Source organism: Camelus dromedarius, chromosome 29 (genome assembly GCF_036321535.1).
Source record: "Camelus dromedarius isolate mCamDro1 chromosome 29, mCamDro1.pat, whole genome shotgun sequence".
NCBI lineage: Eukaryota > Metazoa > Chordata > Mammalia > Artiodactyla > Camelidae > Camelus > Camelus dromedarius.
Window position 1 is genome coordinate 24,800,818 of NC_087464.1, and position 16,627 is coordinate 24,817,444.

General features: G+C 38.3%; 1 protein-coding gene across 3 annotated transcripts in view; it reads right to left on the reverse strand.

The window, feature by feature from the left end:
- BBS4 (Bardet-Biedl syndrome 4) overlaps positions 1-9,281 on the reverse strand; it is a 38,084-nt gene extending 28,803 nt beyond the window's left edge. For 2 of the 3 annotated variants that reach the window (XM_064480727.1, XM_031440874.2), the window contains exons 1-2: positions 9,222-9,281; positions 1,480-1,531 (exon numbers count right to left, since the gene is read on the reverse strand). In XM_064480727.1, coding sequence (XP_064336797.1) covers positions 1,480-1,531; positions 9,222-9,245 — 76 coding nt within the window. In that variant the 5' untranslated portion in view covers positions 9,246-9,281. The remainder of the gene's footprint in view (positions 1-1,479; positions 1,532-9,221) is intronic. The other variant, XM_031440875.2, reaches the window with a different exon arrangement.
- Positions 9,282-16,627: the final 7,346 nt, after the last annotated feature.

Genomic DNA, 16,627 nt, shown 5'->3' on the forward strand with positions numbered 1-16,627 from the left:
CTATGTATCAGTGTATTCCAAATACCTATCATTGGTCCTGGAACCTGCTAAGTACTCACATGTATGAGGGGGTTCAAGAACAGGAAAAACTAAACTTTAGTAACAGAAATCAAAGTGGTGGCTCTGCAGTGGGAAAGGTAGAAAGAATCACAGACCATGGTCTGTAAGGGTCACCACAGCGCTGTTAAACTGTACAGCATACCTGTCAAATGTGTCCCTTTTCACCACAGCTATAAACTTTGTATCTTGTTAGTCTGAATTGGGCATGGGCCAATTCTCGATTGGTGTGCGCTAATTATAATTCTCCTGGAGTGGGAGTCAATGGAATCACGGGGTTTGACTCCCAAGAAGGATGTAAAGAATACTGGAGAGAGGATCTCAGTGCCCACTAGCCTCACCACCTAATTAACCAAATCGCCCTAGTGACTACATGAAGTGACAGGTATCACCGCAAAATGACTCTCATGTCCACAAATGGTGTTTAACACATTAGCAATGTTAGACATTGGCAGAATTCATCCAAATTTCACAAAAAACCTAAATTGTTAATGTGCCACTCTTTCAATGAAAGCTGTATTCCTAAAAACTCTTTGAAAATAAATTCCTGAAAGTTAATATTTTCCAACAACTTGCATTATAATTTCAAAGAGTATCAGAAATGCCCCAGATAAACTAAACACTTTATTGACAAAATCAATTTCCTAACTCTCAGCAGACAACAGGAAAACACATGTTGCAAAAGGGCGTGTGGCCTGGTGAATATAACTCAGCTATGCAAACAAGAGTCACACAAGTCCCTGGGCAAGTCATGCCCCTTCCACTCGGCCTTGGTTTCCTCATCTAGAAAATGATAAATAAATTAATAGATAATAAAACAGATGGTCTCTCTTGCTAAATAAAAACTTCAGGTATTTTCTAAGACCTTCAAGTAGCCAGGACACCCAGTCCATTAGACATGGAAGAATATCCATTATAGTCACCGACAACTTGATAGAAACCCTCTTGAGACTTTAGAGGTTAACAAATGAAGAAATCCTATTCCTCTACCAAAAAAAAAAAATATATATATATATATGTATGTATGTATCAGATTTTAAAATGCAGTCCTTTACAATATGGGTCCTCACCTAGTTAGGCTTCCCAGACTCAATTTTTATAAAACCTCACACTTATTTAACATATGTATACATGAGATTACTTTAGGCCTGGTATGTATTATGGGAACTTTACAGTGGTTTTTCCACAAGCAGAAAGTTAGTACATATTTATATAACAACAAAACCCCATTTAAATATACCTACAGGTAAAACCAATTCCCTAATGTCTAACAACTCCGTAAAAGAAAAGCTATCCATGGCAGAACATGTAGACTACTGATCTTCCCAACAATCACGTTTTTTAAAGCTCTAGTGCATACAGAAGAATCAGTGACAGAGAAATCTGTGCAGGTATATACATACAATGAAATTACAAACAGACCTTTTTTCAGCCGGGGTTTTTGAGATTCAGCAGATGGAGGAAACTGAGTTCTCTGAAATGAAAGAAGTCTACGTTAAAGCACCACCCTAAATCCTGCTAACTTAAAGCAGCATTCAAATAACAATCAACAGCTCTCCAATCATGCAAGTAATCTATTAACTGCATGCAGGTACGAAGAATTATTTTGAATATTTGTAAGAAACGTCAAGTCATACTTTTACTGTCCAAACTATTAATCATGTATATGCATACTTTTAATATATACTTATAATGTGCATTTATTATGTATAATTGTAACGTATGATAAAATGTGCACCAACAAATGTCCTAAGTTCTTAGATATCACATATTAGCATTGTACCTAATGCTATACTTCTTAGCAGCCAAACCAAAAATGTGATAACTCTGATAAGAGGAAGCTTATGAGTCATTTACACAGAAATTGTCTGGAACTCAATTCTAGGAGTTATTTAAAAGGGATATTATTTAATATTATAGATACTATTCTATACTATAACTTCACAGAAACTCTTCAAATTAATTTTTCTTATATCCACCTTTCATGTTATATATGATATGGCATGATATAAGCAAAAGTAATAGTTGAAAGTTTCCAGTAGTAATGAGACACTAATCTTTAGATTCTGGATGCTCAATCAACCCTTACCAGGTTAAATAAAAATAAATCCACACTTAGATACACCATAGGGACCTGTACCAGAAACAGTAACCTGTACCAGTAACAGTTCTTAAATGCAACCAAAGAAAAAAACGTATCACCAGATTACCTGCAAAGAGAGGACAATTACACTGACAACTGACTTCTCCACAAAAAGAAAAGGGAGATAATATATTAAGACTTTATAAATTCTCAAGTGTTGGGTACTAAGTAAAATGAATGCTAATCTAGACACGAGAGCAGCATACTATGGCTCACAGGTCAAATTCAGCCTATTTTTATATGGCCCACAAGCAAAGAATGATTTATATTTTTTTAACAGTTTAACATTTTTAATATTTTATAAAACATGAAAATTATATAAAATTCAACAACCAAAATTTTATCAAAACAGTCACACTCACATTTACATATTGTCTATGGTTGCCTCCGCACTGTAACCGTATAGTTGAGTTACTTGTGACAGAGAATATATGGCTCATGAAGCTCAAAATATTTATTATTGGCCTCTTAAAAAAGTTTGCCAACCCCTGATCTGAACTCTTACATCAATCAAAACTAACTCAAGAACAAGTGCAAATTTTAAAAGGCTCTCAGACAAATAAAATTTGAGTTTTTTAAACTCACTAAATAAACTTTTAAAGGACACACATTAGGGAAAAGGAAAATAACCCCAGAAGGAAGGAGTGCAACAAGCAAAGGAACTGGTAAAATATGAAGTATTATAAGCATCTACTTATTGAATAAAGCAAATAAAAAGTATAATGTGTGGTGTTGAACTAAGAAAACAAAAACTACAAAACTAAACAATGGCATGAATTGGCAGAAGGCAATGGGAAATAAAGCACTGGATGATCCCCGTATTATTCAGATTTAAGTTTGAATTTTAAGTTAAATATATATTATTTTAACAATTTAGGTACTGTCTTAAGGAAGACCAAAGAAAAGGACAAAAAATAAAATTCTCCAATTAAAAGACAAATTATCAGATGGACTTTTTATTTAGATATATGCTATTTGTATAAAGAAATATCTAAAACATACGAACAAGGAAAAACAAAGAAAAAGGATGGCAAAAGATGCATCAGGAAAACAGAATCAAAAAGAAAAAGCAGCAATATTAACATTATATAAAATAGACTTCAAGGAAAAAAAGCTGCATCAGGGAAATGAAAATGAATTAAGACAGACTGAAGATTAAAATGGAAAAGATAAATTTTAAAACCTTTAAAGGGATTACTTCAAGACATAAATGCACAAACCAATTTAAAAAAGACCCAAACATTCACTATATTAAAATTAATAACTTCTATTCCAAAATGAAGTAGAAAACTAAGAGAAAATATATGCAATACAAAACAAAACCAAAAAAAAAAGACAGAGGATTAGTAGCCAGTAACTATAAACAGCTAGACATCAATAAGAAAAACAAATAGTGAGGTAGAAAAATAAGCAAAACATAAGAACCAGGCATTGCACAGAAAAGGAAACGAGACAACCAACGATGTTCTACCTAATTAACAATCAGGGAAATGTAAATTAATATCACATTAAGACTTCATTTCATATCCATCATATTGACAAAACTTAAAGCTATAACAGTATCAAGGATGTGAGCAACAGGAACTAGTGGCAGATGCATAAGTTGTTACAACCACCTTAGAGTTTCCCATAAGAAATAAAGTTGAAGATGCACACAGCCCATAACCCAGCAATCCATTTTTAGGAGTATTCTGGGGAAACAGAACAGGAGACCTACATAAGAATGTTCATACCTAGGTCTAAGATACTCTTACTCCTTAAATTTTGCAACCTAAATGCTTTATTTGCCTACCTCTAGTCCTGATCCTGTTCATAGCAGCTTTTTTTTTTTAATTAAAAATCAGAAAGAAAAAAAGATGAACTTGCACAAACAGAAAGATGAAAAGTGGTTGCCAGGAGATGGGAGGTTGGGGAAACAGGGAGAGGCTGGTAAAAGGGTATACAGACTTTCAGTTATAGGATGACTAAGGTCTGAGAATCTAATGTATAACATATAGCTGATAACACTGTACTGTATAGCTGAAATTTGCTAAGAGCAGAATTTAAATGTTCTCACATACACACAAAAGGTATATATGTGGGGTAACGGATGTGTTAGTTAACTCAATGGTGGGAATCTTCTCACAATGTGTGTGTGTATAAAATCATCACACTGTACACTTTAAATATCTTACAACTTTGTCAATTATACCTCAACAAAGCTGGAAAAAGATCAGAATTAACTCAAATATTTCATAGAATGGATAAACTGTAGTATTTCCATGGGATACTTCACAGCATTAAAAGTGAAGAAACTAAGCATTAATTTTTTTTAATCAATATATTGTTTAGGGGTATTAAGTATGATAAAATTACAAAGAAAACCAAAAGAATAATTAACATAAAGCTGAGGAAAGAGATTGCTTCTGATAGGGAAGGACAAAAATGCACTAGAGGAGAGACATTTGGGTTTCAAAGCTACTGTTAATATCTCATTTATCTACCTGTGAGGTAGAAAGAAACACAACTTTCATTATAGAGTTGACCCTTGAACAACGGTTTGAACTGCGAGGGTTCACTTATACATGGATTTTTTTCAACTGTAAATACTACAGTGCTACCCAACCCAAGGTTGGTTGAATTAATCCACAGTTGTGGGACAGCTGGGGATAGGGAGGGCCACTATAAGTTATCCTTAGATTTTCAACTGTGCAGAAGATTGACCCCCCTCACCCCCATGTTGTTGAAAGGTCAATTGTTTTGTTCTTTAAAACTTACATATAACCTTTTACTCATTCTTTTAGAGGTAAGATATTTCATAACAAAAAAACAAGCCTGAAAATAAAAGCGAATACACAATTTGTTCTTTTGGATATTTTATTATCTTCATTTCACAAATACAGAAAACTTAATAATAAAACAAATAACTCATTTTAAAATGGGTAAAAGATTTGTATGCACACTTTACCAAAGAGATATGGATGAATAAGCACATAAAAAATACTCAATTATCATTATTCACTGGGGAAATAAAAATTAAAACCACAATAACCACTACTACACATCCACTAGAATGGCTAAAATCAAAAAGACTGACAATAACAAAGTGCTGACAAGGATGTGGAAAAACAAACCCTCATAGACTGCTCATGGGAATGTAAAATAGTATCATATAGCCACTTTAGAAAGCAATGTAGAAGTTTTGCTGTTTTTTGTTTTGTTTTTAAACACTTACCATACAACCCAGCAATTACACTCCTGGAGAAATGAATATACACATGCAAAGATGTGCATGTCAACATTCAAAGTGATATTACTCATAATAGCCAAAAACAGGAAACATTCCAAATGTCCAATGTGTGGATAAACAAAATACGAATATTCATACAATGGAATACTGCTTAGAAATAAGAAAGTACAAACTATTTACATATCACAGTATGAATGAACGTCAAAATACATGCTAAGTGATTCCAATACATGAAATTGTAGCGAAGGGAAAATTATGCAAACAGAAAGCAGATCAACTGTGGGCTGGGGTTAAGGGAGAAATTGGCTGCAAAAGACACAAGGGAAATTTCTAGAGCAATGGACGTTAAGTGGATTGTGGTAACAGCTGTGCAACTATACAGATTAATAAAACTGATCAAATTGTACACTTAAAATGGTAAATTTTACAGTTATATATATTATACCTGAACAAAGTTGTTTTTATAATGCTAAAGAACTCTACTTTTTTATTTTTTTTTAATTTTTTTTGAGGGGGGAGGTAATTAGGTTTATTTATTTATTTACTTAATGGAGATACTGGGGATTGAACCCAGGACCTCATGCATGCTAAGCATGTGCTCTACCAATTGAGCTATACCCTCCCCCCTAACTCTACTGTTTTTTGAACTAACTGGGATTTTTTTAGACTTTGGGCAACATATAAAGAATATTTAAGGGTCAAAAAGCATTTTCATGAGTCAGCAATACTTCTCTCTGCACAAAATAGAATTAAATTATAATTTTTTGGTGAGTCTCTTTCTCAAAAGACCTTCCAGAACTTTCTCAGAATAGAAAGGATCCTATCAGCCCAGTCAATTTCATTCACAGCTGGGATATATGGTAGAATAAATTCATTATTTCGTTTTCATTTTTAATTAGTTCTGTGATCATTTATTCATCTAACAAATATTCATGTAACATTTGGTATGTGCTAGGCACTATACCTGATCCAAAACAACTAGTGCAGTAGCAATTTCTGCTTTCTGCTCTGAAAGGTTTAATCTTTTAATTTACAGAAAGAAAAATGGGTATTTAATATAAATACATAAAAAACAGGAATTAGGGAGTTATAAAAAATTTCTAAGTATAAAGCATGGAAACCAGAGCTATTTGCCTTTTTTTTTTTTTAAGATCTCTAAACCATTTATTATATATTCTTAAATTAAAACAAAGATCAGTTTCCAGTTTTCCTAAGGAACAGGTAATAATCCTTAGTAGTTTGGGTAGCATATTAGAATTTCTGGGTCCCACAATGAACTAGTTCTACTCTGTTTTGCTAGGATGTCTCCTAGTCTCACGGTCTTTACTGCAGAATTCTTAAATTTTTACTTACACATTTGTTGAAAATTCTGTTTTAAGTCTTTTAGTCTTCTCTCCTCCGCATCTATATACTCCTAGTTATAGATCTGTTTTTCCCTTGTGTCACAAAATTAAGATTGCACAATGTACCCCTGTTAAAAACAAGACAACAAGCCCAAAATGGAGCCACATACACCAAGCCCCATGTCACCAAAATGAGACTTAATTACAGCTTCGGTTCTCCCAGAAATGGATGCTTAAACCAGTCAAATAGGAATCACCTGATCAGCACTAGTTACATAATGTGCCTGATAGACCCTTCTGATCCCCGAAAGGAAAGTGACTGCAATAATCAACCCACTTTTTGCCTAGTATGACTTCCTTGTCCCTGCTCCCTTCTGCCTCCAAAAGTCTTTCATTTTGTACAGCTCCTCAGAGCTCCTTTCCATCTGCTAGACTGGATGCTGCCCGATTCATGCCTGATTCATTTATTCATTGAATAAAGCCAACACAATCTTCAAAATTTACTCAGTTGAATTTTGTTTTTTTAACAGCCCACTCCACAATTAGCTTTTATTTAAATGTACACCATGGAAATCCCTCCACATCAACATACATAGTTCTAACATTCTTTTTAATGGCTGCATAATATCCCTCAGTATTGGAATACCAGAGGTCATCCATTATCCTACTAATGACCATTCATTCTGTTTCCAGGGTTTTTTTTGCCACTATGAGTACCGTGGACTGGATGCTTATCTTTGGCTTTTATTTCAATGGGATACAGGTCTAGGCATGGCATTGCTGAGTCCTTTTAATTCTATTACAAGATGCCATATCACTTCCAAAAAGGACATAAATTCAAATTTTCATGCAGTAGTAACCTGAAAGATGAGATTATTATAACACTGATAACAATAAACTTGATAATAATGAAAATGATTAGTTAACTTCCGGCTGGAAGTTCTAAAGTCATATCAAAACAAAGAGTCATTCTCTTTAAAACGCTATCAGAGATTCTAATGTACAGGACAATTCCTGCCATCACGTTCACATTCTGTTCATGAGCACCTACCTACACCTGCAATGAGCAGTAGGGAATAAGCTATATTTGTTATATATATGTTATGCTACGTTATACCTCATACCTTAGATTTAAGATTATGTAGGCGAAGTATTTTCTCCGGTATGTTTTCAATACCTAAACTCTGGAAAACACTAAGAATGCTTTTAATTTTTTTAAATTCGTAACTTAACAAAAATCTTCGCTTTGAGACATTACTTGATTTCTCTGCAAATGAAAATAGAATAGAAAACAAACAGACCCCCTGACAGATAATACTGGCCTTGCTCCTTAATAGCCAAAATTAAAATATAAAACAGTCAGCCAAAGACTACTCTTCTGTCTCCTGTGTTTTCCTGGGCGTTTTTCAAAGGCCAATACATTCCAAATAAAAAGCTAAAGTCATTCTAACAAATGCGCAGAAAATGCTCTGAAATTCAGTATTAAAACAAGGTACACAAGGTTTCACACTTGGAACATTACAGAAATCAGATCCAATTATGAATTTACTCCTAAAAAATAACTAACAACTGGGTCTGCCCGAATTCACCTGAACCACTTGTATTAACAATTCTGTGGAGTTTTATCGATGCCTAACTCAGACCAGCTGAATCCCAAATCAGCACTTTGCACAATTTGAAAAACATGGTCCCGCCCCGGCGGCAGAAGGTAGTGACGCTAAAGCTTCCAGGATTTGTCATATTCAATTCCTAATCCAGGGGATTGACAAACTGTCTCCGCACAGGTGACAGTGCTTCCTTTCCAAACCTCAGGAGACAAAAAAGACGGGACTACGAAAAGAGCCATTTCTGATGAAAATCTCCCTTTCCCGGCCAGAACATCCAAAGAAGGACCACAGTCCTAGCAAACAAACGCCCAGAGCGGCAAAAAAAAAAAAACAAAAAAAAAACTCAGCCTGGCCCCAGGCGAAGCGCTTCCCAGGAGCCGGACGGCGTCGGCCCGCACACCACGCGCCACTCCGGCTCCACATCCCTCCAGCGGCAGCGGCGTGGGCCTCAGGCAGCCGGCCAACCCGTCTCGCCGCTCCGGCCCCGGCTCCGCATCCCCCCAGCGGCAGCGGCGTGGGCCTCAGGGCGCCCGCCAACCCGCCTCGCCGCTCCGGCCCCGGCTCCGCATCCCCCCAGCGGCAGCGACGTGCGCCTCAGGCCGCCGGCCAACCCGCCTCGCCGCTCCGGCCCCGGCTCCGCATCCCCCCAGCGGCAGCGGCGTGGGCCTCAGGCCGCCGGCCAACCCGCCTCGCCGCTCCGGCCCCGGCTCTGCATCCCCCCAGCGGCAGCGACGTGCGCCTCAGGCCGCCCGCCAACCCGCCTCGCCGCTCCGCGCGGCTCCGCTCCGCCCGGCCCCACCCCGCCTGGCGGCCGGGACACTGAACACAACCCGGGTACTCACCATCGCGACTTTCCCCTCAGCCATCTTAGCCTCACCCGCTGCTGCGAAGCCGGAAGTCGAAAGTTTCCCAGACGCCCAAGCAAACGGAAGTTATAGGACTCCGGAAGTGGGAGGGGCCTGAGCAGGAAAAGAAGCTGATCGTCGAGCGGAGGTGTTGAACTGAGGTTTTGCCCGGAGCCCGAGGATCTTCTAGAAGCTGTGGAAGGGCTGGGCACTTTCCCTCAGTCAGCCTGTCTCTCCAGGAGCCGGCAAGGGAGTGCGCAGCCAGTCGTCTGCTCCATCCGGGCCACCCCTGCCGGCTCCTGCCGTCGTGTGGTCGCTGCTTGAGAAGCCCCGACCGCGCTGAGGGGTGGCCGCGGTCGTTTACTTGGAGCCTCTTCCCGGGAGCCCCGGCCCCGAGCCCCAGCCCAGGGCTGAGGGCCTCATTCCCGCCCTGCACAAACATCCTCGTTTCCTGGCTGTCATTGTCCAGCCAAGGTGTCACTCGCCTCATCAGCCTCCCACTTTCTTTTGTGCTGGAGTTTGGAAATCCGCTGCCGGCGGGCTGCGATTGAACGCAATCTTGTTTTGATTGGAAATATTTAAAAATCGGGAGATAACACAAGAAAGCCAGAAATCCGGCCGCGGGATAAATAAAGAGCCAACAACGGGCCTGTATTCCTGCCTGGTTGTAAAATAGATCTGAGAACGGCCGCTACATAATAGGCGTTTCTAAGTCTTTTTGCCACGGTCCGCGCTTCCCAGCACACCCCAGCCGTTTTACGTTATCTTTCTAGCCCCTGGTGTGGTGAACTAAATGCTTAGTCTTTCCACTGGGTGATCGTGGAAATACGTGCTTTGGCGTCAAACATGAGTTCTGGAGTTGACCACGGCGTGACATAAACCAGTTATTCCTTTGAGCTTCATTCATTCCAGTTCTGGGAGCATTGACCTTAGGAGTATAGCGAGGAAGTCACACGTTAAATGATAACACAAGCAAAGTTTATGAACAAACAGTTCACTAAAGAAGAAATACAAATGGCTCTTAAACATATGAAAATATAACTTTGCAAAGAAGAAAAAAACATGCAAATTAAAGTTTCCAAGAGATACTGCCCACCTCTTACATTGGCAGAGAACAAAAATCTTGAGTTGTGAATAAACTAGCATTCTCTATCTGAGGCTAGTGGGAATGTGAGTTGGTACAACCTACATTGAGAGCAGTTTGGCAATAACTACCCAAATTAAAAATGCACATAACCTTTAACTTCTTTATTTTAATTCTAGGAATATATTCTATAGGTATAAATGTGGGAAATGACTTTAAATACAAAGTTATTCAATGCAGCATTGTTTGTAATAACCAAAGCCTGAAAACAACCTAAATGCCCAACAACTGATGTTAAAGAAATTATGATAAGCCCACACTGTACGGAACACGTAAAAGAAACTATTTACATATTGGTAGAGTAGAATCGCCAAGATACATTAACAGATAAAAACAAAGTGCAGAAAAATGTGCATAGGATCTGTGTTAATAAAAGGCAAAAATAAGGATGAATATTATGTACATAATTGCTTATATACTCAAAATATCTCTGAAAGTATATTCAAAATGGTAAAAGTGGTTACTTATAAGGAGAATTGGGTAGCTGAGGGACAGAGAAGGGAAGAGCCTATCTTGTTATAATTTGAATTTTGTATGAAATGGATGTATTACCTATTCCAGTAGTAGAAAAAAATTAAAAGAACAACATAACTATAATTAGAACTGTGGTAAATGCTGAGGAGAAATAAAGAAAAATAAAACCAAATAACAAGGAGACTCAACCTAGACTTGTTTGGACAGGGAAGTTTCCCTGGGTAACATATGTTTAAAATGAGACCCAAAGGATAAGGCATTAGCTTGGGGAAGGGGGATGAGGAAGTGGGCAGGCTGGGGAAGAATTCTAAGGCAAAGAGAAAGCTTGTGCAAAGGCCCTGAGGATGGAAGTAGCTTGGCCAGTTTGTAGCACAAAACGAAGACCAGCATGGCTGGAAAGAGGAAGGGAAAAGAGTTAGTTGCAGTAGGTGGAGAGGTAGGAGTAACTAGTGGTGCACATCCACAGAGGCCATGCGAGGGACTTTATTCTAAGGGATTTGGGAAGGCACTGAAGAGTTTTGGGCAAGAAGTGACATAGAATTAACATTTAGTGAGTTCATGTTAGCTAATAGTGCAGAATGAATTGAGAGGGGGACAAGAATTGATAATCTAGGGGTGACTAAAGGATGCTACAAACAAGAGATGATAAAAACAGTTCACTTGGACTAGAGTGATGAGAAAACAAAGAGTGATAAAGTATATGGATTCTCAAGAATTTCAGAAGCTAAGCCAGATTTCCTATGGTGCAGAATTGGATATGGGGAATGAGGGAAAGGGATACAGGTGTCACAGAAAGATGAGTACGTTTCTAACTTCAGAAGCAGCTAAGCGACTGGTGCAGTCAGTAACTGAGGTGGAGAGCCTCAGGGAAGATACCGTTGGAAAACTCATGCGCGCCCTTCCCAATATATAAAATCTCCCTGAAAGTGGTTCTGTGAGGCGTGAATGACATTTTTTATGCCTGTTATTAAATAAGTAGAAGCTATTATTATGTGTTCTGAAATCTCTCCTTTGACACCAGATTTCAGGAGAAAGAGCACTTTCTATGCCAGGGCCTTTTTCATGAGAAAACATGTTGGCGTCTCAGATGGCAATAACCAAACTTAATGTGCTCTAATTAGATAGGTAATTAGAAAATATCTCAAAAATTATCTTCACAGGCAGATCCCAGACTCACACAGATAATGTTTCCTGTTTAACACATAGGTCTTCATTTCCCTTAGAAGACCCCCTCGGATGTAATCTTGTTCATCAGGACCATTCAGGTCATACAGCTGGGTAAGGCCTTCCAGACAAAACAGCATTTATCTTTTTTTTCCCCATGGTAGGGGCTGAGGAATCGAGAGGAACCAGGCATCAGTAACTTTTTAACATCTCTAATATATATATAAAGAAGGAGTTACAGTTGAGTTTCTACTTTTCGAATGTTTTAATAAGTCATTCCTACTTTGATAGGGTCTACAGTCAGCTTTGTTCTGACACCACCAGCCAGGCAACTTTCCAGCACCTCATGCCAATTTTGCAGTATCTGGTCTTCCCAAGACCTGTACCACCAATTCCCAAGAGCCCAGGCAACATCTTGGGGAAACACATTAAAGTAGTATGAAGCTCCAGGGGCCTTCATGAGGCATTTTAAATGCTCATTCCTTATACTACAGATGTACTATATACACGAATGTACACAGATACACAGAAATACACAGATGTGAGCAAAGGCATTATATGCAGTGTTTGTGAGAAAAAAAAATACTGGAAATAACTCAAATGTCCATCACCAAGGGTTATTTAAATAAACCACAGCACATCCGCACTAAGACATATTATGCAGCCTGAAAAAGACTTCAAGATGGTGAAATAGTTACATGAAAAAAAGCAAGGTGTAGAAAATATAGTATGGTTCTATTTGTGTTTTAAGAACAAAATAAGGGGGAAGATATGCACATGTTTTGTAAATGGAATTTTGAGAAGTAATCACAAGAAACTGGTAATGACGTTTGGCTCTGTCGAGGAAGGAGAGAGGACAGGGCACCTAGACTGGGAAGGTAATTTGCTTTTCACTGTCTACCATTCTATAAAATTTAACTTCTTATTATCCATGTATTTTTAATTTTAAAAACTATTTTTAAAATATGTAAATGAAACCTTTTTTTTTTAAACTGCCATTCCTGGAATTCAGTTCTCATTTAGATTAGAAAACCACAAGAAAATAAATTATATTTCCCACCCTAGCAAACAAAGGCCAGATTAGCTGGAAAAATCAAAAATATTTTTCATTCATCAGAAAGCTGAGGACATAAAGAAACCCAAGTGAACCAACTTCTAGAAAGTGGTAAGACCTTGATAGGAGAAGAGAGACACATGGCTGCTCATATTCCTGGCTGAACTATGCTAGGAAGAGAAATCCACAATAGGGGAATAAAGAAGCCAGTTGACCTTTAACAAAATTTTAACAGCCCCAGGGAGGCCAGCATGACATCAGAATTTAGAGGACGAACTCCATAGAGAAAGCCTACACCACCTACTAATCTGACCTCTTAAATCTTAACCACGTGCAGGTGGGTAGTAGAGCAAAAGTGGGAGCAAGCAGGGTGGATAACAGGAAAAGAGGAGACAGCTCGCACCTTCCCTTGAGGTAAGTGGAGACTTTCCCAAGTGCAAGATACCCTTTAAAATGAGGGGGCAAAGCAGGAATGCTGAGAAATCCACCAAAGATACTCTTGAAGGTTAAGAGTGAGGCGGCAGAGCTGAGACACCCATCCACCAGGCACTGCGGGCATTCCTCTTCCAAAGACTAAGGGCAGGGCGCGCAGAAGGGCTGGGTGAAATGCCTCCCCACCCCGCCGTCCCAGTGACCAAGGAAACCTGGCAGCCAGGCTGGCTTGTCTACATTTTCCATTAGAAAGGAGCGATATCCCACATTTCCAAAAGCTGACACCTTGGCTGTGAAGCGAAGTCAGACCTCTGGAATCTTGTCAATGCCTCAAATCCAGGCTCTCTTGAAGGGAAAGTTCTGATTCTGTCTTCAAATATTTGAAGCTTAGTGAACTAAGTCAAACTAACGCTGTAACAGAGCCCTGATCTGCGTCAGGTATACATCAGATTCAGCCACTACTCACATGGCTGAAAGAAAAATAGGCATACCCCATTTTAAAGGGAAGTAATATTTACTTCAGTCTCTATTTTTTATGTAAAACGTCCAGCATACAATCAAATATACAAGACGTGCAGAAGCAAGAAAATGAGATCCACGGTAGTAGAGGAAAGATTCAATAGAAGCAGAACTAGAGCTAATCCAGATGTTGAATTATCAGTTGGGATCTTGAGAATAACTCCAGCTAAAAGTAAAATGCTAAAAAATCTAGTGGAGGCCAAAATATTCGAGTCAATAGATATGAGTTTTTTAAATAACTACGATGAAAGTGCTTTGAAGAATCTAGTGGGAACTGTGAAAAACGTGCATGGAAAATTTTAGCAGAAACACGTTAACTGTACAAACATAATGAAACACTAGAAAAAAATACAGTATCAGAAATAAAAATTTCATTAGATGGGTTTAACAGGAAAGCATCAGGGAAACCGACAACAGCTAAATGGAAAGTATCCAAACTGAAAACAGAGAAGAGAATGGGGCGAAATCATCTGAGACCTGCAGGATAGTATCAGGTCATCTAATAATATATGTGTAACTGGAGTCCCAGGAGGAGAGGAGAGGCGGGAGAATGTAGAGCTAAAGAAACATCTGAAGAGTTAATAGCCAAGAAATATCCAGTGTAAGTGAAAGACATCAACGCATATCCAAGAGGTTCAGTAAACACCAAGCAAAGAAAAACGCACGTAGACATGTCATAATCAATATGCTGAAAACCAAAGATAAAAAGGAGATGTAGCCATAAGGGAGGGGAACCCACATTATGGACAGGTGAACAAATAAAAATGGTGGGTGACCTCACCAAATGAGATGTGAGGACACGTAAACAACAACTTTAAAATACTGAAAGGAGAACTAAAAGACCAACACAGAATTCTATGTTCAACTAAAAAAACCCACAAAAATAAAAGTAAAATATTCTTTCACAGATAAAAGCTGAGAGCACTGCCCTCTGAAAAAAACTGCAATAGAAGAAATGCTAAAAGGAGTTCTTTGGATTAAAGGGAATTTATACCAGATGGAACCCTAGACTTGCTGGGGAATATGAAGGAAAATCTTTTTTAAACAAATGTTGCTGGGACAACTGGATACCTATGCTGAAATAAAACTCAATTCTGTAGAAATAATTAATTTGAGATAGATCAAGTACATAAATGTAAAACTCCAAACCATAGATGTAAAACCTAAAGCCGGGGGGGGATGGATCACAGGTTATCTGTGATCATAAACATAAAACCCCAAACCACAAAACTTCTAGAAGGAAGTACGTTCTTTGTGAGCTTGGGCGTCATAAAATCATAAGAAAAAAATTGATAAGTATTTTATCAAAATCAAAATTTTTGCTCATCAAAAGATCCCCATAAGTAAAACAAACCATAGTCTACAGAAAAAAAAATCATAGTACATATATCCATCAAAGACTTGTATCCAGAATTCACAGAATAACCACAATAAAAGACAATCCAATTTTGAAATGGGAAAAGACATGATAGTTCATGAAGGATATACAAATGTAAGCATATGAAAGTGCTCACCAACACTAATTACTAGGGAATTGCAATATCAATTAAAATCATAGTATTTCATACCAACTAAAATATATAAAACACTGGCAACGATAAATGTTGACAAAGATACGAATCAGCTGGAACACTCATACATCACTGACGAAGAGTACAAAACAGTAAACCATTTCAGGAAATAGGAGGCCGTTTCTTAAAAAGTTATCATATGACTCAGTAACTATTTTACTCTTAGCTGCTTATCCAAGAGAAATGAAAACATGTATCCAAATAACAACCAAAAAATAAGAATGTTCGTAGCAGCCTTATACATAATTGCCCCCAATGAAACCTAAAAGTCATCAACAGGAGGATGGATAAACAAAGTGTAGTGTATTTATAGAATGAAATACTACCAGCAATAAAGAATAATTTACCAATACAACAGTATGGATGAGTCTTTAAAGCATTGTAAGTGAGAGAAGCCAGATGCAAGAGTACACATTATGAGATTCCAACTATTATAAAGTCCAAAGTGAGAAATCAGCAAATGATCACTGGGGCAGGCGGGGAGCAGGAACGACTTGAAAGACGCACAAGAGAACTTCCTGGGTTGATGGTGCTGCACGCTAGCTTCTTCTGGGTGGCTGTGTCACAGATGCACACAGGTGTTAAAAACATCAGTCTGAACACTTAAGACGTGTGATTGCTATAAATCATTGTAGAATAAAGGTGAGTGGCTCCTACCTGTTCCGGGAGCATCTGTCCCCAGCCCTTTACTGACCTGATTCGTTCTCCTCATCATGATCTTTGGGCTCTAATCTGATCAGGGCTTGGCCCTTGACTGTAGAATTTATCTTAAAGGGCACAGAATCCAGTGTCCCTAAGAAGTAGCATTTAGGATCTGTGAAGCAATTCTGTGGAACCAACCATTTATTTCCATCGGTTAGTGAGCAATCGTTACACCACTGTAAGGCACATTGTATGTACTAATGTGATTTTAACATGAGTAGATAGTAGAATACTTAACTATATTGCATGGCAGTAAAATAATGGAGTAAACAGTCTTCAAAGTCATGTAGAACACTATTGCTTTTCATTAAACCCATTCTCTGGTGCTTGTTGCCATGACTTT